The 24,515-nt window shown below is 44.6% G+C and overlaps 1 protein-coding gene across 2 annotated transcripts in view; it reads right to left on the bottom strand.

Annotated features, from left to right (window-relative positions):
• SPATS2 (spermatogenesis associated serine rich 2) overlaps positions 1 to 24,515 on the bottom strand; it is a 335,634-nt gene that overhangs the window by 170,519 nt on the left and 140,600 nt on the right. For both annotated transcript variants that reach the window (XM_078686466.1, XM_078686461.1), the window contains one exon: positions 10,522 to 10,601. In XM_078686466.1, coding sequence (XP_078542592.1) covers positions 10,522 to 10,601 — 80 coding nt within the window. The remainder of the gene's footprint in view (positions 1 to 10,521; positions 10,602 to 24,515) is intronic.

Raw genomic sequence — 24,515 nt, forward strand, 5'->3', positions numbered from 1 at the left:
CTAATAGGCTGGCTGAATGGGATTTTCTTCCAAATAATATATTCATAATATTCCAGCTCCTCCTCGGCCTCAGAGATGCATCTGCAATTTTGGCTTAAATCCAGGCAAAGACCGTTCCTGTGCTTTGCCTCGTGTTTCAGGAGAAAACACACATCTTCCGAGCTAGCAGAAGAAGGGACAGCTACGAACAATGTTTGGAAGATAGGTGCTTGCCTAGCAATATGGTCCAAAACTTAACATTTATTGGAGACACCTCCAGAAGTTATACACCAGGATTGAAACCACTTACACAAAAACAGCTTTTTGAAAAGCAACATAAAATTAGGGTTCTTTTATAAACTCTTCAGCCTACCTTATATTTGCTTCATTTTACATGCAAATATTTAGTTGTGAGACGTAAATCTTAATCCTAAAGCAACGACCCGCAGGCCACTTATCACTAAATAAGCACAAAAGCGAAATATTTTATAGCCTGCGTTTTCATATGCTATTTTTGTGTTTCATATTTCTACACAGGTTGAAGCCCTTTTCAGGATCTCAATTTCATCATAAATGTGCACCCGAGTATACTGTAAACACCGAATACAATGTTTTATTTCTGAAACTGTTTATAGAAACTGCATTTCATTTGCATTACTCGGTGCTAAATACTGTATCATCTGAACACTCACGAGGCACCACTGGGTTCTCAATACCCTACTAGAACAGTGAAACAATATCAGTTTTATAATAACAGTTATTTTATTTATAAAGTTTTATATAGCGCAAACATGATCCCGAAGGATATCAGAGCACTTTACAATTTGAGATAGAGGAAGGTAAAAGTTGCAATACAATCAAAGGGATACCAACCCAAACAAATCAAATATGCACATCAAACAAGATTACAATCGAAGGGACAACAAAGGGTAAGATAATGATTGGAACATAGTGAGCTGGGATGGGAGCAAGTGATTAGTAGAACAGTATAATATTAAACGCAGGCCTTAGGATGTAGGTCCAAAGTATTAGGGCAGACGATTTAAAACCCTTTTAAGGTAGGAACTTGTTCATGAGGAATCTTTTTACTTCCAATTTGAAGGCAGTCTTGGAGGAAATTTTGCGTATTTCCGGGGTAGAGAGTTCCAGATCTTCTGCGCCGAGCCAGAGAAGGTTTGGTGACACGTTCTCTTTTTGCAAAAGATCTGTGGTTTCAGGATGAGAGAGCTAGCACTCCGAGAAGATCTAACCCCTCCGGATAATTCTGGCTTTTGCGCTAGATAACTGGGGGTTTGAAATGGAGGGCTTTGAAAGACAGACAGGCAATCTTTAGCTGAATTCTTGCTTCATAGGGCAGCCAATTTAGAGATTTTAAGACTGGGGAGATGTGCTTGTTTTTTTTGGTACCCTTAACAAATCTGGCCACCGCATTCAGTGTGGCCCTTAGTGGGGCCAAGGTATATTTGGGGAGGCCACAGAGCATAGCACTGCCATAGTCTAGCCTCGGTAAAACAAGTGCTTGAACCACTTGCTTGAAGTCAGCTTGTGGGAGGAAAGGTTTGAGATTCTTGAGTATCCTCATTAGGTGATTAGCTCCCTTGCACACATCGCTGATATGATCTTTCATGTTCAGATGTTGTCTATTGTCTGAGAGATTTGGCTGAGTCAACAATGAGGGGGGGGGGGCAGTTGAAGACAGTGAGGTGGTTCATCCAAAGGTCAATCTTGGGGATGTGATCTGAGGGAGAAATGAGCAGGAATTCGGTTTTGGAGGTGTTGAGCAAGAGGTGGTTCTCAGTTAATCAGTTTTGAGTGTTTATTAGGGTAGAGTTGAGTGAAATGGGGTTATTTGGAGAGGAGATTTTCAGATAGAGTTGCGTATCATCTGCATACATATGAAAGAGAATGTCAGTGGAATTTAGTTCATTAGCTAAAGGTTCCAAGAACAGATTGAAGAGTATGGGGGATAGGGCGGACCCTTGGAGGACCCCCATGGATACTGCTGAAGGTTGGGAGAGAGAGTATTTTGCCTTAACTCTTTGGGATCTGTGGAGGAGGAAGGACGAGAACCATTGCAGCACCGAACCAGAAAGGCCCATCCTGTGCTTCAAAGTGGATATGAGGCTGTCGTGGTTAACCATGTCAAACGCTGAGGAAAGGTCAAGTTGGATAAGGAGGCAGGATTCATTTTGGTCGAGCATTTTTAAAATGTCATCCATACTGTGAGTGAGAGCCGATTCAGTGCTGTGCCCACTCCAGAAGCCAGATTGGTGTTGGTCCAGGAGATGGAAATTCTGAATGTGGGCACAGATTTGAGATTGGACGCATTTCTCTAGGAGTTTATCTTAATTAAATTTATAAAAGCGTGCGATTACCCAAGGGTGTCCTGGGCTGAGCTCTGCTTAAGAGATAGTCGGAGGGGGTTCAATCAGTAAAGAGCCAGGTGTTCAGCCCATTTCTAAAGGAGAGAAGGTCTACAGCATTTCTCAGAAAGAACGGAAGCTCGTTCCAAGCCTTGGACGTGCAGGTGATAAAGCTCCTGCCTCCCCAACAGTTTTTTTTTAGGGTGGGGATTTGGACATTTTTTACTCCTTTAGACCGCAGGGTCCTGGCTGGGGCATACCATTTGAAATTTTGCCTCAAATAGTCAGGGGCAATACCATTGAGAGCCTTAAATGCTATGCACAAGGCCTTAAAACGAACCCTTTGCTTCACCGGGAGCCAATGTAGCCGAATTAACTCTTTTTACCGAAACAAATTTCGGTATGCCTGTCAAAAGCCTGGCAGCTGCATTCTAAGCTATATGAAGCCTATTGAGATGTTGGTTTTGGGCATTCAGATAAATGCTGTTACAGGAGTCCAGGCGTGACATAACGAGGACTGTATCTACTGTCCTAAAGTCCATTTCAGAGAGAAAGGGTTTAATTTTCCTCAGGATTCGCAAGATCAAGAAGCAGGAAGAAACTACTGAACTTATGTGATCATTGAAAGTCAGTCTATTGTCCACAATGACCCTTAAGTTTTTTACATTCAGAGTTGGAATCGGCTGAATTCCCAACTCTGTGAGCTACCAATCCGGGGTCCAAATATGAGGGTTGTTACCAAATACAATCACCTCAGTCTTGCTTGAATTCAACTTCAGACAGTTCAACAACACCCATCATGCTATGGCTTGCATACAGTCATGGAAGCGAGCTCCAGTTTCTTTTTCATGACTGTTTTTGATGGATAGAACAATCTGTGTATCGTCAGCGTACGAGGTTAACTGGAAACCAAAGGAGCTAACAATATCACAGATATTAACAAGCATTTACAATGCAATGGTTTTGCCTTTGTTAAAGTTAAAGCTATTGGCATTGCTCTTGACATTATTTTTATTTATGTTTTTTTTTTTTAACATAAATAAATGGCATTGTCATTTACAATGCCACTAGCTTTATCTCTCGCAAATGACACACACACACACACACAGAGCCCCCCCACACACACACCACACAGAGCCCCCCACACACACAGCCACACAGAGCCCCCCACACACAGCCACACAGAGCCCCCCACACACACAGCCACACAAAGCTCCCTACACACACAGCCACACAGAGCCCTCCACACACCCACACAGAGCCTTCCACACACACCCACACAGCACAAGCAGGCAACAGGGGCACACGGAGGCACAAGCAGGCAACAGGGGCACACGGAGGCCCAAGCAGGCAACAGGGGCACACGGAGGCACAAGCAGGCACCAGGGGCACACGGAAGCACAAGCAGGCAACAGGGGCACGAAAACGGAGGCACAAGCTGGCAACAGGGGCACACGGAGGCACAAGCAGGCAACAGGGGCACACGGAGGTACAAGCAGGCAACAGGGGCACCCGGAGGCACAAGCAGGCTACAGGGGCACCCGGAGGCACAAGCAGGCAACAGGGGCACACGGAGGCACAAGCAGGCAACAGGGGCACACGGAGGCACAAGCAGGCAACAGGGGCACGAAAACTGAGGCACAAGCAGGCAACAGGGGCACGAAAACTGAGGCACAAGCAGGCGACAGGGGCACGAAAACTGAGGTCCCCACACACAGATATCATTAAGTTTTTCCTAGCGCATGCGTACTTCGTACGCATTGGCTAGGCAAAACCTAATCATACGTCACATCATACGGCTTGTAAATAAGCCCCTGCATGTTTTTGGGTAGATGTTGGATCTCCCCTGTATATCACGCTTTTTTCCGGGTTACTACACAACTCTTTGCAAAACAAGTCAAAAGCTAGTGCAAAGCACCTAATAAGAACTGGACAATCTACAAAAGTTCAACAACGTAAAAAGGCCTTACGTGGAAAGTTACCTGTGACGCAGCCACCGAAAGAAGCGCAAGGCGTCGTCTGCTGAGGTCTGCGGAGCCAACAACGCGTTTATTGGTGGGTATTGTGATTCGCGTCACCCCATAGGTGGCAGGGATGTGATTAAGTAATTCGAAGGGGGAGGGGGAGTTCTGATGTGGTGGCGGTGACTTCAGATTGGAGGACCGGAGACAAGACCCCATAGCAGCCTCTCCCAGCCTTTTAATCTGGCTTTGAGGGTGGCTGGGGTGGAAGGTAGCAGCGCCTGTGAAGGTGGTATCCCCTCTCCTGGGGCAGGCGGGCCCCTCCAACGGCGCCTTCTCTACATCATAGCGCCTTGAACGCCTTCTCTAGTGTATCCGTTGCCCTGAGGCGCCCTCTCTGTGAACCGGAGGTTTCCACTCTCCTGCAGGGGACTGCTGCTCATTTATGGACGGGGCGACGAGTAGTGTTTTTTCTTTTCACTCAAGGACCTTTAGTGGGTTATTTCAGGTAACTTCGTCAGAAATGCTGCAGATAGGAGCATGCGCGCTTCAAGGGTTTGTTTACGCTCCTTAGTTCTTGGCGATAACATGGTGAAAAATAGGTCCCCGACCTCAAAGTGAGTGCTGATGCCCGTCACATACAACCACAGGCATCAGAATATATATATATATATATATATATATATATATATATATATATATATATATATATATATATATATATATATATATATATATATTCCACGCAAATATATAATACATGTGTATTTGCCCCTTATGTATTATATATATCCCACGTAGATGTGTATATATATTATATTATATAGACATCGTTCTCCCATATATATATATATATATATATATATATATTTATATATATATATGAAGGATTTGCTGAGGCGTATGTCTTTTGTTTATATGTGTGGTGAGTAACGTAGCGCTGCACGCCACTCGTTCCCCCTTCTTGGCTCCAGCAGCACTCCGCTTCGTGTGCTTCAGCACACGTGAAGTGAACGAGTTTCTTACAAAATACGTTCTGCGAAACCTTCAGCTTTGAATTTCTACAGGGTAATTTAGGATGTGGGCAAGTAATGAAAGAAAATCTACGTTGCCGCGAATGTAGATTGTAAGGTGTTGTTTTGATAGCTTGGGCCATGTATTTCAGTGTATACAATTATGTGCACAAGTAAAACAGAGCTCGTGGCAATATCTGACGTACGTTTGAACGAACTTAGAGAAAAGCAAACACAAGTCCGACCTTACTATGGAAAGGAGAACTGTGAGGGAAATGTTGCTGATCACGAAAACAGCGTGTTGGCATAATAATAATAATAATAATAATAATAATAATATTATCATTAAGTATTGGTACTAGTAAATAATAATAACAACAAACAGCAACAATAATAATATAATATAAACAGCAATATTATAATATAAACAATAATAATAATGTAAACGAATAATAATAATTGTATCATTGTTAATAATATTCCTAATAATAGCAGTACTACTAATAATAATGGTAATAATAACATGACTTTTGCAGTAGTGATGGAATTAGAAGTGATATTTTCATTGTTATTAATTCTACGAGTACATGGCGCTTTCTCCAAGGGTGCACATTTTAAGCACTTCAATTCGCAGTGCTGCAGCAGGAGAAAAATGATATTTTTCCCCGTGACAGTCTGCATGCCCTGATTGGGAGATTTCATCCCAGAGCGGAGGCTGGGTGTGCGATCTCTCCTCTTTGTTGCTGTTACTGTCTGTTTACCGGCTGTTTCTTGGCCTGTTTGAGGCTCCCGGTGTTACAAATTAGCCGAGAAGGAACCGGCACTCTCCTCCCGGAGTATTGAAAACAGCTTTCTGCAGCAGAGAGCTCCCGAGCAACATGCCACGTCCTTAATTGTTACGTGTATATATATAACAAGTATCAAAAAGGACGTGAGGTGCAGCATGGGATCTATCTCCCTGCCTATCTACACACACACCACCGAAAATATAGGTAAACTTGCCTTCGTTCTGTGTGAAAACCATAGACATTTGAAGGCCGATTTCTAGCTGGTTTGCATTTCATGGTGGACCCTGTCAGCTCGGCACATGCTCTGCACTGACCCCTGCACAAACCCACACGGCGGCTCCAGCTGAGGCAGATTGGCGGTGAGCTCCTTGAGTTGCGCCAGTTACGCACCGATGGCCGCGCACTTGAGTGATCACAAAGCACTTGGTACAACAATGCTTTCTTCTGTACACATTCGTAATGTTTAGCCTTTTTCTTTTCCTAAAACGCAGCCTCGGATGAGGTTTCAAAGAGTCTTTAAAGACATACGCGGCGTGTGGACGAGAGGTGACTGTTTTTCTTCTAAGTCATGACGTTCACAGCGCCTTGAGTCAGTAACGCCCGCCGCTCCGCTTGGCGGCTAAAGAGCCCACAGACGTGAAATGCAGCCTCGCGTCTGTGTCATCGGCCCCCGAAGGCTCTGCAGCTTCTATACAGGCCCCGTCTCCAGCAGGCTCCGGAACAGGTGGATGTGCCCAGGGGCGTCAACAGGAGAAAGAGCCACCGGGCGTTAATGAAAGCAAAGACCCGCAGACTCACGAGGGAACCAGTGGAACAGCCAGGAGGAGGCCCAGACCAGAGGGCCGGTGGCCACTTCCAAGTCCGCCCTGGACCACAGGAGTTAGAGTGGGCAAAGCCGAAGAAAGGGCCCTAACTAGGGGCTCCTGTCATACTCACGCTTGGGAGCTATCGACATATCTAGCTATCTAGTTAGAATAGTTCATGCATGTAGTATATGTTTGGCCTCGTGACTTCACTGAAAATCTATCTATCTATCTAGTTGTATTTTGTTTCAACAGACACATATTTCTATCGCTGGTGAGATGTTATACATTGATCCCGAACACATATTATAAAGAATGAAAACATACATTTGTTTACTAATCGTATGCTTGTGCACCTGTGTGTTTTGATGCGTGTTCGGGTTTCTAGGGCTACACATGCTTCAGCCCCGAACCCCTGGGTTGTTGCTGTGCATGCACGCCCATTGGAAAACGTGCATTCACGCCACTGTGTATTTTGATCGGTGTCCAGGTTTCAGAGACCCCTGGGTGCCTGTGAACTCCAGAGAGGTTGGCTGCCGAGCCCCGAGCCCCAGAGTGGGTTTGCCCCGTCCCTGCCATTTTGAGGGCCCCCCTGCAGCCTCTCTGAGCCCAGACCATCCCTGGCACGGCGGCGCGGCCTCCCGCCACTGCCAGACGCCTCCCAGATCCCGTTACCAATCTGCATTAAGTTTATTGATTTGATTGGCCAAATTACTGCGCTCTAATCGTTTTTCCCCGACGGTCGGAGTCTGCCTCGTGCGAGGCCTCGTTTCACGGAGATGCATCTGCTGCCCAGGTCCTTATGGCTGAGAAATGGCCTGTCCTGGCCAATCTCCTCAGCGCCTCGTAGGGTAGAAGGCCCCGTGCAACAACAGGCAACAAGCGGGAGGGGGCGGGAAAGGGGGGTGGAGAGACGCAGAAGTGCCGGCAATGCCGGACCAGATTCGGGGGCGTTCCCGGCTTTCGGCTGACGTCGCGTGACGTCGGCAAAAGCCAAAGAATCTCGGGAACGCCCCCGAATCTGGTCCGGCATTGACGGACAGGCCCCTCGTCCAATGGCTAGGCTCCATTTATGGAGTCAGCCAATGAATGACGAGGGCCGACCCAAACCCACACTACAGTTCTCATTAGGTTTTCGCCTGCGCGAAAAAGATGCGCAGAGCGCATCTTTTCGCCAGGCAAAACCTAAAAAGGGTAGTGCTCAGTGAGGACTCCTGAGGGACCCCACACGGAAGGCTAAAAGTCTTTCATTTATGGTTACCCAGGTTGACAGTTTGGTTTCTATCGGATAGAAAGGATTGAAGGAGTTTCCAGGCAACCTCACAAACCCCAACCTCAGACAGCCGATCCATCAACACCCTGTGATAGATCGTGTTGAAAGCTGCCGACAAATCCAACATTATCAAAACAGCCTTCCCATCACAGTCAAGAGCCTCCCTTATCTCTTCACATGATTTGATTAGGGCAAGTTCCGTACTGTGATCAGCTCTAAAGCCATATTGAGTCTTGTCAAAAACATTATTGTTATTGCAAAAGGAGATAAGCTGAGTGTTCATGGCTTTTTCTATAATTTTTGCGGGCAAAGGAAGCCGAGAAATAGGCCGATAGCTGCCAGGATCAAGAGGGTCTAAGGTAGGTTATTTTAGAAGAGGGAGAATAGACGACTTTTTCCAATCTATCGGAAAGATCCCGGTAGAGAAGATGTTAATCAGTGGGTTTAAAACAGGGCAAATGATTTCAGAAAGCAATTTAAGTATTGGAACTGGGCAGGGATCAATGGGGGAACCTGATTGAGCAGAGCTAAGAAGTTTAATAGTTTATTCTAGCCCAAGGGGTGAAAAATGATCAAAGACTAGTGCGGATCGGTTTTCTTGGATAGAATTCCCTGGAAGTAAACCTACTTCATATGATTCCGGCAAAAAAGTAGAAAAAATAGCTTCAACTTTTTGAAGAAAAAAGGTGGCCAGAGTTTCACACAATTCTGGACTGCTATGCTTTTTAATAACATTAGCGAGGTTAATTTTTTCACTGTTTTAAAAAGCTCTCTAGGGTTTGATCTTGCAAGAAAGGATTTTACTAGAAAAGAAGCTCTTTTTTATATCCAACAGCATCTCTTTATAATATTTAAGACTGTACTTATAATTCACATTGTCAGTGATGTTGTATCCGCTTCTCCAGATTCGTTCTAGTTTTTTGCAGGCAAGCTTCTGCTGTTTGAGCTTATCAGTGTACCACGGGCCGAGGGATGGGCTCACTTAGGAGTCCATTTTGTAATTGGAAGCAACTTTTTACAAGCTGATTCTATCCAATCGGTATAAGCCTTAGCGGCTTTATCAATCTCAAAGGTGGGAAGAGGTAAGGTACTCATCAGTACCTCCTCTAGTTGTGATCCCTCTAAGTTTTTCCACACCCTTTATTCCAACGTCTTCAACTAGGCCCTATTGGAAATTGGGTCTAATGGCTCCCTCAACTCAATAATTATAGCACTGTGATCAGACCAGAGGGAATACCTCAGAACAAGATATATGAGGGTTATTAGAAAATATCCCATCTAAGGTGTGTCCTTTGAGATGTGTGGGAAGCACAACAAGCTGCTTGAGCGCCCCAGCTTCCATTATTCTATTCAGGCAGATGGTGTCCGAATCATTGAGGTCCTCAAGATAGAAATTGAAATCACAGAGTACCATGAAAGAATTTAAGCTCATACCATCTTCAAGGAGGGTGCCTATCGATTCCAGAAACCCCAGTCTAGGTTTGGCAGACAATAGAGAAGCACCCCCTTGAAGATACCATAATCCTGAGCATTGATGTTAAAAGAAAGTGCTTCACAGAATGTATTAGATGCGGAATGGAATACTGCGTTCAAAGAATTGTGATAAATAACAGCTAGACCCCCCCCCCTTTCCTCACGGGTCTATCTAAGGAGTAGCAGGAAAATCCTGGAGGCGTGGCTTTCACAAGGTCAGGCCCGGAGGCTTGATCTGTCCAGGCTTCCGTGATAAATGCTACTTTGATACTGTGTTCTTCTAAAAAAAAAAAGTGTGCATTCTGTACTATGCTTAACTAGGTACCTAAAGTTAAAAAAAACACACTAAGTGGATCTAGTATCGTTAGAAAGATTAATGATACTAGATCTACTAAGTGTATTCTTTTGAACTCTAGGTCCCTAGTTAAGCATAGTACAGAATGCACACTTCTTTTCGAAGAACACAATATTAAAGTAGCATTTATCACGGAAGCCTGGACAGATCAAGCCTCCAGTTGAGGCCTGCGGAGCTCATTGAGACCCAGTGTCTGGTTTTAGGTACCAATGGCAGCATCATGTCTACTGGTGAAATGAGTGTGCATTTTTGTCTTACTTCCGGCACGGAGAGGTGCTGACACCACATGAGACGCACATATTTGGCTAGCAAAAGACCGCCATCAGGAAAGAGGGACAGACATTGGAGCAGAGGGACATAGGACAAAAATACTGATACGCAAACACAGGATGCGCAAACTATTATGACACAAACACTTCGTGTCAAAAGGCTAAGGCGGACTTTGCGCTTTACAAATCCCACAAATCACATAGCTATATCTGTATTCTGGGCAAGTAGAGATTATCGTCTTACCTTTTCTTTCATGTTTTCATAGGAGCCACCCTGGGCTAGCACTGTGTTAGACTGGACATCGAAGACGAACCCCGTGGGATCTGAAGGATAAAGAGCACAATAGGGTGAGCTTGCAACCAAAAAGTGGGTTCGAGGCTTAGGGTGAGAACAGTGGACTTGGAATCCATTCTGGTGCCTCGCCACGTAAAGGTGCCAGTAATGCTGTTTGACATTCACATTTTAGACTGTGATATGGAACTTGAGGTCGATGAATGATTGTGGTGAGAGTTCTGGAAAGGCTGCACATGGGACCAGTGACCTCTCAAGGGAGTGTCTATAGAATGGATGCTACTGGAGGACACGGGAGCCACTACAAAATGGAGCATCTCTGTATATGGTTTATGGCATGGCATATCACTTATGAAATATATGGTCCACACTCATGGCTACCGGAACTAAACAGCGAAGAAGGGCTAAATTAAGCACTAGATCAATCAATTATTTCACAAGGAAAGGCAAATTATGCAGAAAAGCAAGTAAGACTGTGCAGCATATTTTGCGATTAAAGGCAAATAAGGAAACATGTTGTGACATTATATAGCTATTATGAAATTATTACACCCACTGACACAAAGGGTGTCAGAATGCTATAAAATACAAATATTTCTCAAGTAAGAAAAGGATGCGCATTCAGTAGATCGTATTCAAAATGTTATGTACCAATAATGAATAATGTTGTTTTGCATAGAATTGTCTTGTGTGGAAGAACAGGAATGCCATTTTGACGTTATCCTTTCTATCTCCCAAAGTAAAAAAAAAAACATAATTGAATAACATGCAATTTTGTAGTTAGCCAAACACGAATCCCACTTATTGTAATAAAAGATGTTCCTTATTAATTCGGCACATTCCAGTTAGAGTAACTGAAACTTGACTTTGATATCCGTTTTACCCTTTGTTCACAGTGTAGAACACCGAGAACAACCCGTTTGTCAAAGTTGTTTTTAGCCATTTGTATAGCAGAATGTCTGGAAGTAAAAAAGAGAATGAATAATACATTTTAAAAATATATATGAGTAGATGCTATTAAGCCGTCAATGTTAGCATTGTCATGGCGCTTTTCCATTTCTTTTTCTCTTTTTTTTTTATAACATAGCTTGAAAAAAATGGATAAAGCCAAATAGAGATATTTGGCTTGGTCAAGGTAATTTTTTTGCCATGTGCAGGATGGTTGAAAGTTAATTGTTTTTTAAAAGCACTCTGACTGCCTAACAGCTTTTTTTCCCTCTTCAGCCACACTGCGCAGCAGCTTATCTGCTGAACAACATGCCTAAAAAACACTAACATAGCCAATAGATCTTGCATATTCAAGTCCTATTGGCTTTGCCAATGCTTGTGGGTTTTTGCTGCTGAAACCAAAAGACCTTCCAACTACTGGAAATTCTTACACCATGTTCCTCGTGTGTTAAAATCAATTGGACCCCTCTTGAGGCGAAATAGCCGAGAGGTAGTTGTACTGCACGTTTACTTGTTAAAATTGCTGAATGCGAGCACCTTTTAAACGGCGTGTTTTAAATTGCTTATTTCCTTTGTATTAGCATAATACTGACAATTTTCATAACGAGAGCCTGCACATAGTCGGTGACAGCCGATTTTCGGGCTGAATACCGATCTATTCGCCTGCAAGTTCTCTGAAACGGCGGACATCTTGGGTAGGGGCGTGAGCCTAACAGCGCTCTAGCTACCAGTACTTAACCCCTTCGACGCTCATGACGAGCTGGGCTCGTCATGCAGTAGCCTCCTGCTACGCTGATGACGAGCCCAGCTCGTCATGTAAAGTGGTATCTGTAGAATCCCAGCACAGGAGAAAAATCCCCATAGCGTTCAAGGTGTTAAGGAAACGGAAACTTTCCGCGATAGCGGACGCGAATAGTGGTCGCGCCTGCATCAGCGCCGGAGTCACGCCTGAGTCAGCCCGTCTGCGCCCGTCCGCGCCTCGGACATGCCCAGAGACATGGCGCCATCTCCATCAGGTACCAAGGAATACTTAGATTCTCCTTCTACAATCAGTGCATTAACAGACACAACTGTCTCTTCACCCATAAAATATGCAACAGATTCTCTATTATCCCTACGACCCGCAAAACATCCCTTATGCAGGACAATAGAGCCTGATTTAGAGAAAGCTATATGCCAATGTTGCCAATTCTCCATTGACCATGCAGCAATAAGAGCTTCGCAGGTCAGAATACCTACAAATAATGCAGAAATGAATTCAAAATCGTTTTTATTTTTCAGTATTAACTGCCGTTCACTACCTAAGCATAAAACGGAAATTTTTAAACTTACTCCTGGATGAGGCTCCCGACGCCGTGTTCTTAACGGAAACGTGGCTTCAAGATAGCTCTGGCCCTGACTTAGCTATGGCACTCCCTGAAACATATGCTATTGTTAGACTAGATCGTGAAAAGCAACCAGGAGGAGGAATAGCGATTATTTTCCGAAATTGTTATAATTGTGAATTCAACAAGCTCCCATGTGAGGGTTGCGAAGGCGCATTTTTTAAACTCTCACTTACACCTAATTTTACTTTCTCTGGAGCACTTATTTATAGGCCGCCTGGAGCCGCCTCTAAATGGCTATCTAACCTAGTTGAACTTATTGGTCCTCTAGCTATGAAAATGGCTAGCTTCACCATTCTAGGGGATACGAATTTACATTTGGAGAAAGAAGATTGCTCAATAGCTAATGATTTTAAAACGGCTTTAGCATCCCTTAATCTGACCCTAAAGAATTCCGGCCCCACACACAGAGCCGGTCATTTGTTGGATCCCATCTTTTCCAACTTAAATGACATATCCACACACACTGCCCTTCCAGTGCCCTGGTCAGACCACTTCCTGATTACATTTTCCCTTCTTATAACATTTTCTAACAAGGTTAAAACATCAGTACCTACGCAACTAGTCAGGAAATGGAAAAAGCTTGATATAGAAAACCTTAATTCCGTTCTTGAAGGCCATCTTCCCTGTACAAAATCAACAGTACAAGAGTTTTCAACATCAGTCCAAACTTGGCTTACAAAAGCTATTGATTCCTCCCTGCCTAAAACTAAATTAAAACAAAATTCCCACCGCCCCCCTGCCCCATGGTTCACTGAGACCTTGAAACACGAAAAAAGCAGCTGCAAAACTGCAGAACTGCAATGGAGAAAAACCTATTGTCCAGAGGCCAAACTAGCTTATAAAAAGAAACTTTCAAATTACCAGAGGCTATGTGCTAAAGCCAAAGCTGAACATGCCTGCACAAAAATTACTGAAGCCCTGGGCCAGTCCAAAATACTTTTTAAAACAGTGAGAGAACTTGCTGGTTCCCTCACTTTACAATCGCCCCCAGACCTTAATAAATCACAATGCGACTCCCTTGCGGCCTTCTTTGTAGAAAAAGTGGATAAGATATATCAGGGTATAGAACAAGCCACAATCGACATGGCCAAGACTCATGTGATTTTGCCTTCCACCATTACCAGCTTCGAAACTAATACTTCAGATTCCATCATCCCTGCTGAAACAGCTCTGTCCTCTTGCCCACCCCCCTATGATGTGACACCTCCAGCTATTCTTAACAACTGGCCGAAGCTTGACCTTGACCTGGTTCACAAATTATTAAATTCTATCAAATCAGGCTCACCCAATGATCCACTACCATGTTCGGTCCTGAAAAAACTCAATAACGGAGCATTGGAAACAATCACTAATCTTCTTAATAAATCCTTACAGGAAGAAACTGTACCGAATGAGTGGAAACACGCGATGATTCATCCGCTGTTGAAAAAAGTAGGTGCAGATCCTAATTTACCATCCAACTTCCGACCTATTTCTCTGTTACCTACTTTTGCGAAAATACTAGAAAAACATGTTCACAGGGTACTTACTGATTTTATTACTACTCATGATTTATTACCCCTCCACCAATCAGGATTCCGCACAGGCTTTTCCACAGAGACGACCTTATTAGGCGTCACTGAGAACATCCGTCTAATGTTAGACCGTGGAGAAACGGTAGCTTTGCTGTTACTCGACCTCAGTGCAGCATTTGATACTGTGTCACATACTGTACTTGAACAAACACTTTACTCCATAGGTATCAGGGGCGCAGCCTGTAATTGGATTAAATCCCTACTAGAACAACGCACTTTCCAAGTCTTCTCCCAGTCCGCCTGCTCAGACACTATGACTCTTAAACATGGAGTACCTCAGGGCTCCATACTAAGCCCATTACTTTTTAATATATACATGAGCCCGCTGGCCAAAATGATAGAAGAGACTGGATTACTTATGTTCTCCTACGCTGACGATTCTCAGCTTATCTTCTCTCTATCATCCACTGAATCTAATAACATCTCGTCATTAAAACTCGGTCTAACCAACATCGCGGAGTGGATGAGAAAATTGTTTCTCAAACTCAATAGCGAGAAGACTGAGCTACTTGTCCTAGGTAAGAATAAAGAGCTCTGGGGACCCCAACACTGGCCTGACGAGATGGGTACCCCCCGATCCCAGTCAAATCAGCCCGCAACCTCGGGGTCATCAATGATGAATCGCTTAATCTCAATCAACAGGCTGCGAAGACGTCAGCTACTTGCTTTGCGATTTTAAAGTGGTTGAAAAAAATTTGTTGGATGTTGCCCAAAAATACCCAAAAAACTGTCATCAACGCTTTAATAACCTCCAGACTCGATTATGCCAACGTGCTATACTTGGGGGCCAATAAAGCCACAACCCGTCGACTACAGACAGTGCAAAATGCCGCCGCGAGATTACTGTGGAAAATTCCCATCTCCACACCCACCACCAAGTATATCCGCGAATTGCACTGGCTGAAAATCGAGAATCTGGTGAAATTTAAATCTCTATGCTTTATGCATAGGATCTCCACCAACAATGCACCCAAGTACCTTCAGAATCTAATACATCCCTACCGCCCATCTCGAACCCTCCGTTCAGCCACAGCCAACCACTTTGTGATTCCAAAAATTAGGCGGGCACGAATGGGTGGAAAATCCTTCTCATACCTCGGACCCTCACTTTGGAACACTCTTCCGGTGACACTTCGGCAGGAAACCAACTATATGAATTTCAGGAAGGCCTTAAAAACCTGGCTGTTTAACATCTAGAACCTGAACCAATCAAAGCACTGGATCACTAGCGCCGGGAAACCCTTTGTTGGGTAGCTGTTGCGCTATATAAATGAAATAAATAAATAAATAAATAAATGTATGCCAAGTGTCACTTCTTTAAATGCCGGACTACAGCAATCAACCGGTGAACAGGTTAACGTCAAGTGAGTGTAAAGCGTAGGGCTACACCTTATGTGCAGTAGTTTCAACATTTGTCTCGCCGATCCTAGAACCTCTTTTTTAGGTACAATCTGCACAATTATATAACAGATGGTTGTCTAAGTATCAACTGCAACACACTTTTATTCATCCAGAAGCCACTGCACAATGTAGCATTGGACTGGTTTGTTCTTAGGGGACATGGGAGCTTTGGTACAAGTACATGGTGTAAGGGATAAGCCCTGCAGCTGACAGTCGGAGTAGAATAAGAAAAGTCCTCAAGCTGATGATATAAGGGAAGGGGGAAGCATCTACAGAAGGAAGCCTATGTGCAGGGGCACAGACTTGCAGGAGATAGCAGGTGTGATGTGGAAGTAGCTGCTGACCTTTACTCATGGTGAACTATGTTCAATAGATATTGTGTGGGAGGTTACACAACCGTGCACGTAACTGGAGCTGGGCTTCTCTGACAGGCATGCCTGAAACGAAACTCAGAAGTAGGCTCTGCAGGAAAGGAAAGTGAGAAACTCATGGGTGTGGTTCATTTCAGGCTTAAACATTATTTCCGGCTGCTTACAGAAGGTAGAATGGAGGCAAGGTACAACCAAGATCTTAAAGACTGATAGCGCAACGATCAGTTCAATGCGCACCAACTGAATGGCAATCCTCAATGAGGTCCAACAAGACCAGCTGAAAGGGAACGAGCCTGGCTGCAATCTGAAGGGCCAAAACAATGACGAGCTATACAAGTATAATTTCAACCCAACCAAAGAGTTAATCGAGCACCAACACAAGGACAATTCTATAAGACTTCCAACAAAGGCATATGTGAGGAAAAACACAGTCTTCAAAAGAAAAAAGGTATTTACTTGCATGTAGGTATAACATCTTGATACTTCACGTGAATGTAGCACAACTGCAACTATTTATTGAGGGATTTCACCAGAGAATCAAGCCCACATGACGGCTGTATAACTATTAATTTACTAAGGGAGACACGGCCGTTGAAGTTGTAATGGCTTTGGAGGAAAAGCACAGAATAGAATCCATTTGATTTTGGCAAAATTCGGATTCTTCAGAGACCAGGAAGCTGCATGTATTTTTCTTAAGAACCTCTGCTTTATATTCTCTACTGCGGGTCTGTAGTTTTCCATTTACCAGTTAACTTGCATACCATTGAAACCCACTCATCGTTCTCATTTCCAGAACTTTTTTAGGTCAAGCCTTCTAGACAGAGCATGAGCTGTCTGCTGGGAGGCACAATATGGCGCTCCAAAAACATAGAGAGGATTCGAGCCAACTCATGGTTGTGGAGAAGTGTGGCTCAATGGTTAGAGCGATTCATAACAGGGGGTGGTGATGGACAGAGTATCTGAATTAAGCAGAACACTCCTACCCAGTCAAAAGATCAGGGCTTGATCCATCACCGTTTTTTAGCTCACAGCAGTGCATCATGGGAACAGGGCAGACCAAACTACCAAGCCAATTCTTCACTGGAAAGGAAACAAGCTTCCGGGGACCGGTTTCTGGCATTGCAGCCGTCTTCGGCCCGGCTTGCTTGAATCCTGATGGTGCAGTGAGCAAGGGACTCACATCTGAGTATACCCTTCCACACTTGTGGTGGCCAAAACGATTCATACCAGGGGGTGGTGATGGACAGAGTATCTGAATTAAGCAGAACACTCCTACCCAGTCAAAAGATCAGGGCTTGATCCATCACCGTTTTTTAGCTCACTGCACCATCCCAGTTCAGAACCTGGCTACATGCAAATTCTGTCCATCACCACCCCCTTTTTGAAATATTTTGGCCACCACAAGTGTGGAAGAGTATGCTCAGACATGAGTCCCTTGCTCACTGCACCATCAGGATTCAAGCAAGCCGGGCCGAAGACGGCTGTAATGCCAGAAACCGGTCCCCGGAAGCTTGTTTCCTTTCCAGTGAAGAAGTGGCTTGGTAGTTTGGTCTGCCCTGTTCCCATGATGCACTGGGCCAGGGACAGACTAATTTGCATATAGCCTGGTTCTGAACTGGGATGGTGCAGTGAGCTAAAAAACGGTGATGGATCAAGCCCTGATCTGTTGACTGGGTAGGAGTGTTCTGATTAACTCAGATACTCTGTCCATCACCACCCCCTTTTTGAAATATCAATGGTTAGAGCGACAGAACCTGATGCAGAGGTCTGGCCCGGGACCAGGGTTCAGTTCCCGCCTCGGCGGGTCTTGGGCTCAGGCCCGGGACCAGGGTTCAGTTCCCGCCTCGGCGGGTCTTGGGCTCAATTTCCTCAAACCTGATAATTCTCGCCTAGGTGCCTATTCTAATCATGGGTCCCACTCTGCAACTCTGGGCAATATGTTGCATAATCTCCACAACGGCCCCAACAGCGCTGGGATGCCTGGCTTCACCTTGGGGGTGCCCAGGAGTGGGCATTTCACAGGGAAAAGCCAGGAAGGGTTCCACAGCGGTATGCGTACAGCGCCAAGAAACCCCATGGGGTATAAGTGCGCTTTACAAGTACAAATTCATTTCATTTCATTGGTTCCCTTTCCTGGTCACTCATTTGCCTGCTTCTTAATGGTGTCCCAGCTTGGTACTCTTGTGTTGTCCCCTGCATGGAGCATTACCTCTTTACAATATATTTGACTGACTGGCAACGCTGCTTTCACTGCTTGCTTTCAAGCACTACTTTTTTGTGTGTGAAGCAATCCATTAGTGTGTGTGTGTGCTGGAGCCGTCTCCCTTGAGCATGTCTCTGCCACTGTACCCTGTATTGCTCTTTGGTGTCCAACTGCTTCTCCCTCCCTCCTCCCTTTTACGCTTGCCCCTGTGCTTGGACCCATTGCTTCCCATCACCCACGTCCACCATGTTGCTTTCTCCAAACCACTGTTGCTTTCGCTCCCACCCTACCCCCCGTTTCTTTAGTGTCCCCTCCAGCCTTCAAACCGTTGCTTTCGTGTCCCCTTCAGTTTTGCTTCAGCGCTGCCTCACCATCCCCATGTTGCTTCACCATTTGCCACCACCTTCTCTCCTGCTGCTTTGCTGTTCCCACTGTCATTCCCTGAGTTGCTTCCACTCCCCCGCCCGCCTTAATAAAAAAAATATATTTCTCTTTAGTTACTTATGCAACATGGTTCGGTAACTAAAAAAGACAAAACAAAAAAGTACTAGGTAATTTTGTAAGCTTGTGCATGTGTGGTTCGTGCTCATATATGGGCTAACGTGTCAAAGGCTTTAAAAAAAAAATTGCACATGCTGTGCAGTGTGGCTAAAACCATTGGCCACGCCAATAGGTCACAAAGGAGAGACCTATTCGATTTGCCAAAGGTTCTGTTATGAAACACAAGCAATTTCTTACATGAGTCACTGATAAAACTGTTGATATTGGTTGATGCTAGTCCCAGTGCTGACTTTTGGAGTGACCTCCCATTCCAAATCGTCTGTTTGCTATTGCCACTCATCTATCACTAAGCCGATTTTGATATCCATACCACTATATGTGCATACGTATGCCGTAAATACTGTATAGTGCCACAACGTTTACACCTGGGCACTTAGCATCAGTCTATACCACAGTAACCACACTCAGATCCTTCAGTACTAGATCAGATGATCGTATACACAGGGCTAACAGTATCGGCCGACACCCAAATTGCCTTGATTGAGGTATTTGGTAGCAGTTTTCCCATGTCTGTCTTATGTGGTGAATCACCAAATACTTTATTAGGTTCGAGGTGAAGAAAACTGCTTGCACCCCATTTCAGCAATGTGTCTTTTTCTTAAAACAATAACATTTTTCACAAGCTGAGGATATCTAATGTCCGATGTGTTCCACCCTTGGAGGTTTTCTCTCTCCTTTCTCTCCTCTCCTAATGTATTGCCTATTTTTTGATGTATTGTGTAATTGTTGATCATATTGGGATGGGGGGGGGGGGGGCGGTTGAGCCTAAAAAGCACTATTGTTTTAAACTCAAACGCTGTTGAACAGCATTGCCTAGTCTCAACATCCACTGATAAAGTAAATAGGTCTTGCTGGTCACATTGGGGTGCAAATCTATTGACTTTGAATTTGCTCCACCTCCCTCCAAGTGTCCGCCATGTCTGCCCACGCACATCGAAAGTTTATAAACCATTTGAATTTGATGATAGCTGCCTGATAGTACATAGGCAGTTGAAACGTGATGTACCTGAAGAGGCAAGCGAGCAGTAGGGGAGTTATTTTTTAATAAAGAGAACAGGGGATGGGAAAGGAGGGGGCATGGGAGGGTAGAGAAAGAGAGAAAACAGTCCCTCATGTAATGCAATGCAAAGTCCTGGTACCAGCTGTGGAAGGATATGTGAGAAGGTGGCTTGGTATATGCTGTCCACTAGTTAAAGTGGGCATCCTGTACCAAACCACACAACCCATATGATGTATGAGGTCAAAGATAACCTTTATGAAATCTATCCTAGTGGTAGCTATGGAGAGCAGCCTTCAGGCTTACTCTTGAAGGAATGTAAAGCAGCTTGTTTTACCAGAATATCACCTCCTGAATGACTAAATGAAGGAGAACCACAAAGTAGTTATTAAAGATATGTATTTATTAATATAACGCTCTCCACTATCCTCTACAAGAGGATAGAACACAAAGCACACAATACGGGATCAATAGAACAGTTGTAAGTAGCACAATACACAGCAGGCTCCAGGGGGAGACCGAACCACATACTAAAATCGTGGTATAACAATCACGACTTGACTAGACACAGTGCCAAGTGGACGTAGAATCACTGGGACCCCAAGGAACCACCCAAGGTGATGGATGACACAGGAGACCCACGGAGGACGTGTGCAGTGAGGAAACACGACTGCGTGCCCCGAACAACTCTATGGGCAAGTCGCGGTTGCAAAGTTAAAATTTAAGGACCCTTCTCGAAGGACTTTGAGCCATCCCACCCGTGAATACCGCAGTATTGGAGTTACCTATCCCACGGAAGCTGGGTGCATAGGTCTGAAGTGGTGTCGGAAACTCTTGTCGTTCTCTGGAAGGAAATGAAGAAGTAATGCTGCTGTGAAGGTGAAAAGGGTCTGGTAGAATCCAAGCCTGGATTCTGGATGAGACTAACCTGAAAGTAGAGGGAACAGAGTGACCAGGGGCACGGTAGACAAATGCCCACCGATGTAGGGTGCTTCAGGTGCGAAGAGGGGATGCTTGACTCTGAAGCCACGAGGTACCGGAGGCGTTGAGGACGACCAGGAGCTGGAGGTGAGCTGTCTCATGAAGGATGTGAGTGCGGAGCACCAACAAGGCTTGGAATCAGTAACCCACGCAGGAAGACCAAACATGTTACCGTGTGGACCAGCAAGGTCCAGGGGACTCACCAATCAATCCGGAGTCAGGGCACGTCGGGAAAAACCCGGAAAGTAACAGAATTATCAAGATGACCCTCAGGGCGACCCACATGCCGAAGGACCAGGAGGCGCGAGGGGACCTCGAGCAAGATTGCAAAGCACCAGCCCACAGAGCACTCGGTGCGAGGAGGCCAGAGTGCTTTGGTGCAAATACTACTCAGGGTCAGGACTACACAGACTCCAATGCACAAGCTCTGGAATCGCCAACAAGCATATTAACTTGTAAATGGACACAGTGCACAGGCGTTCGGGTTATGCAGCACCCAAGAGGGATACTGGCCTCAAACTCAGTGAGAGGGCAGATCGACCTCAGGGACCTTCAGGAGCCCACCTCCTGTGTTGCTGAAATCTTCAGGGTCCGCAAGAGCTCTGGAGCAACTACCGGTCAGTTGTGCTTTAGGTGCCTGTGAAGCAGGGGAATGACTCCTTCACTCCAAAGGAGATTCTTCTGGTGTATTAAGTGTGCCACTGGTCCTGCACAGAGTCTGTATGGAGTCACGGCACCAACTCGACTTCGGACGGAAAGGTGTACGAAGTCAAGCCCAGTCGAGGTCCAGCGAAGTTCAAGGTGTCCAGACGGTCAAGGGTCAGTGGTTTCTTCTAGTAGAATCTTGTCCACGTAAAATCTAATGTCCTGTAGCCAGGTAACCCATTTTATACCCACAGGAGAGGGTTGGACAGATTCAGGGGACCCTCCTAGGGGAGCGGCAGGACAGAGGGTTGGCTACACCCATGTCCTTTGTCCAGTTTCGCGCCAGAGCAGGAGCCAAAGGCTCCTAGAACAGGTTTGAGCTGGACTATGCACAGGGGACACCAAATATGCTCCGAGTGCAGAATTTCAGGCACTCTCAGGGTGTACCCACCCAGCCCCAATACACTAAACCCTGTCTGGGAGGTCGTCACACCTCCCTGTGACAGGATGCCTATTGTGCTGCCTTTCTCTGCTCGAGCGTGGCTCAGCAGCAGGTGGGCAGAAATGTGTCTCTGGATGGCGGAATCCATTTTGTCCTGTCCGGGTCGAGAAGGCTGGCACCGGGTAGACCGGTGACCCATACGAAGCTCACTTCAGAAGGGTGGAATCATACCTACCGCAACAGTTACTGGTGTGGAGGTTTGATTCCAAGGTGTTTGATACCAAACACGATATGTTACAAATACAATGCGATGACCAGGTAAAGGACAGGCGCTCAACAAGATTAAGGCAAAAGTAAAATATCCCTGTAAAGTTATCTGCTACAAAGCAAAGAAAAGGAAGGTCACCTCTCTTCCTTACAACACCAGGGGAATTCCTCCGGTTAAAGCATTCAAAAGATTCTTCGCTGAGCAATCAATAATCAATATACTACAATATTCCAAGTCCAAAGTTATCCTAGCAATTGTCCATATTATTTGAAGTTTTTTTGAGTGTCCAGCTTTATATCCAAAGTGATGTATTCTCCTTATTGACAACACCAAGGTATGTTGTTATAGCATCATTTTCATTTATTTCAGTTCTGATTTCCATCAATCAATAATAGCAGCCAACATGTGTTTCGTCTGGCATTCATTTCATGCCTTTCGACTTCTTCAGGGCTGCAAGCCAAGAAGACAATAATATTTACAATTCAAAGTGTAACACATTAAATATAAAATATTTATAATAGAGAAGAAAGTACAACCACGTGTGGGGTCAAATTCAACGATAGCCATGTGATTTGTTTAAGGCCAATTAGAACGTCACCTAAATGTAAGGGTGCATACCCAGGTGTCAAGGAAACACAAGAAAAGGCCCATAAGTACCAAACTAGTCAGAAGTCAGTAAATGAAAATTTCTTTTTACCAAAGTAAAATTTCTGCAACTCAGATTTCCATTCGTATAAACGTGAGTCACACCCTAAAACGACAGAGGACACTCCTCAGCTCCGCCATTTGTAAAACATATATAAAAAAATATAACACCTTCTAAAATATGTTAAAGCTGATAGCGTACTTACTCGATTAATCAAAAAATCCAATAGAAAAGAATTCCTCAATATTTGTCAATCCACACTCCAAAAAAACAATAGTAAACATCCGTCATAAGCTTCCTGTAACAGGAATAAGAGTACTCACTAATGCGTCCCGGTTACTATAACTGATTCCAAAATGAGCCACTGTCGTATCACTCACCTCTATTTAGAGGGATTCCCTCCAAAGTGTAAGCGTAACCATCTATTTCACAACATATGCGATTTTCCGAAATATCCTCAATTTCGTTGAAAGATACACAATATGTATAGTCATTCTGTTATGAGTAAAAAATAAACATAAAATTTCTGTTTAACCAACTACGGCCACTAGTAATGCAACTATTTCTGATACATGAGCCACTGTCAATACACTCACCAATATTTAAGCTGATTATCTCCAAAACGTAAACACATCCATCTCTTTTTATATAGAATGAGTAGCCGTTTTAACCTCAATCTCGTCAGCACGGGTACGTGGCGAGTTGTTCTGTTATAAAAATGGAAAGAAAAGCACACAGAGTTCTTGAGTATCAAACTACTACGAGTAATATTCCAAATGAATCGCATAACGAACCGGGCCGCTTACCTCAAATGCACAGCGAGTACGCCAACTGGGATCACATTCAGCAGCGAGCATTCAACACGGGCGCCATTTTATTGCACTCGTGAGAAAAGTATGGAATAGGTCGCCATCTTGTAATGGTAAAACTTCACCATATCTTAATACATATGGGATCTCACTTTCATCCCAGCACTCGATTATCATTACTATCTAAATAAAAATTGTACTTAAAGTAACTGGAGGCTAACAACACGTAAAGTGTGAAGTAAAGATCAAAACATAAATGTGTGCAACCTCGAGTACCCACGTATAAAATAAAAAGCTCTAGTTGTCATTATTCGTATGGTTATCTAATACAAACAAGCATTGGAAATGCAATAGGTCTCGCACCATTAGAGTTAGTGCTTTTAGAATTGTTTATGGGTTTTTTTTGTAAATGTTTAGCATTTTTGTTTCCTGTAGCCTATGCTAAAGAATTACAAATAAAAAAAGCCATAAACCTTTCTAAAAGCTCTAACTGAAATGGTCTGAGACCTATTGCACTGTGTGAGGGTGAGGGGTTGAGGGTGAGTGAGGGTGAGGGTGGGTGAGGGTGAGTGAGGGTGAGGGGTTGAGGGTGAGTGAGGGTGAGGGGTTGAGGGTGAGTGAGGGTGAGGGTGAGTGAGGTGTTGAGGTTGAGTGAGGGTGAGTGAGGGTGAGGGTGAGTGAGGGTGAGTGAGGGTGAGGGTGAGTGAGGGTG

Source organism: Lissotriton helveticus, chromosome 1_1 (genome assembly GCF_964261635.1).
Source record: "Lissotriton helveticus chromosome 1_1, aLisHel1.1, whole genome shotgun sequence".
NCBI classification, from domain to species: Eukaryota; Metazoa; Chordata; class Amphibia; order Caudata; family Salamandridae; genus Lissotriton; species Lissotriton helveticus.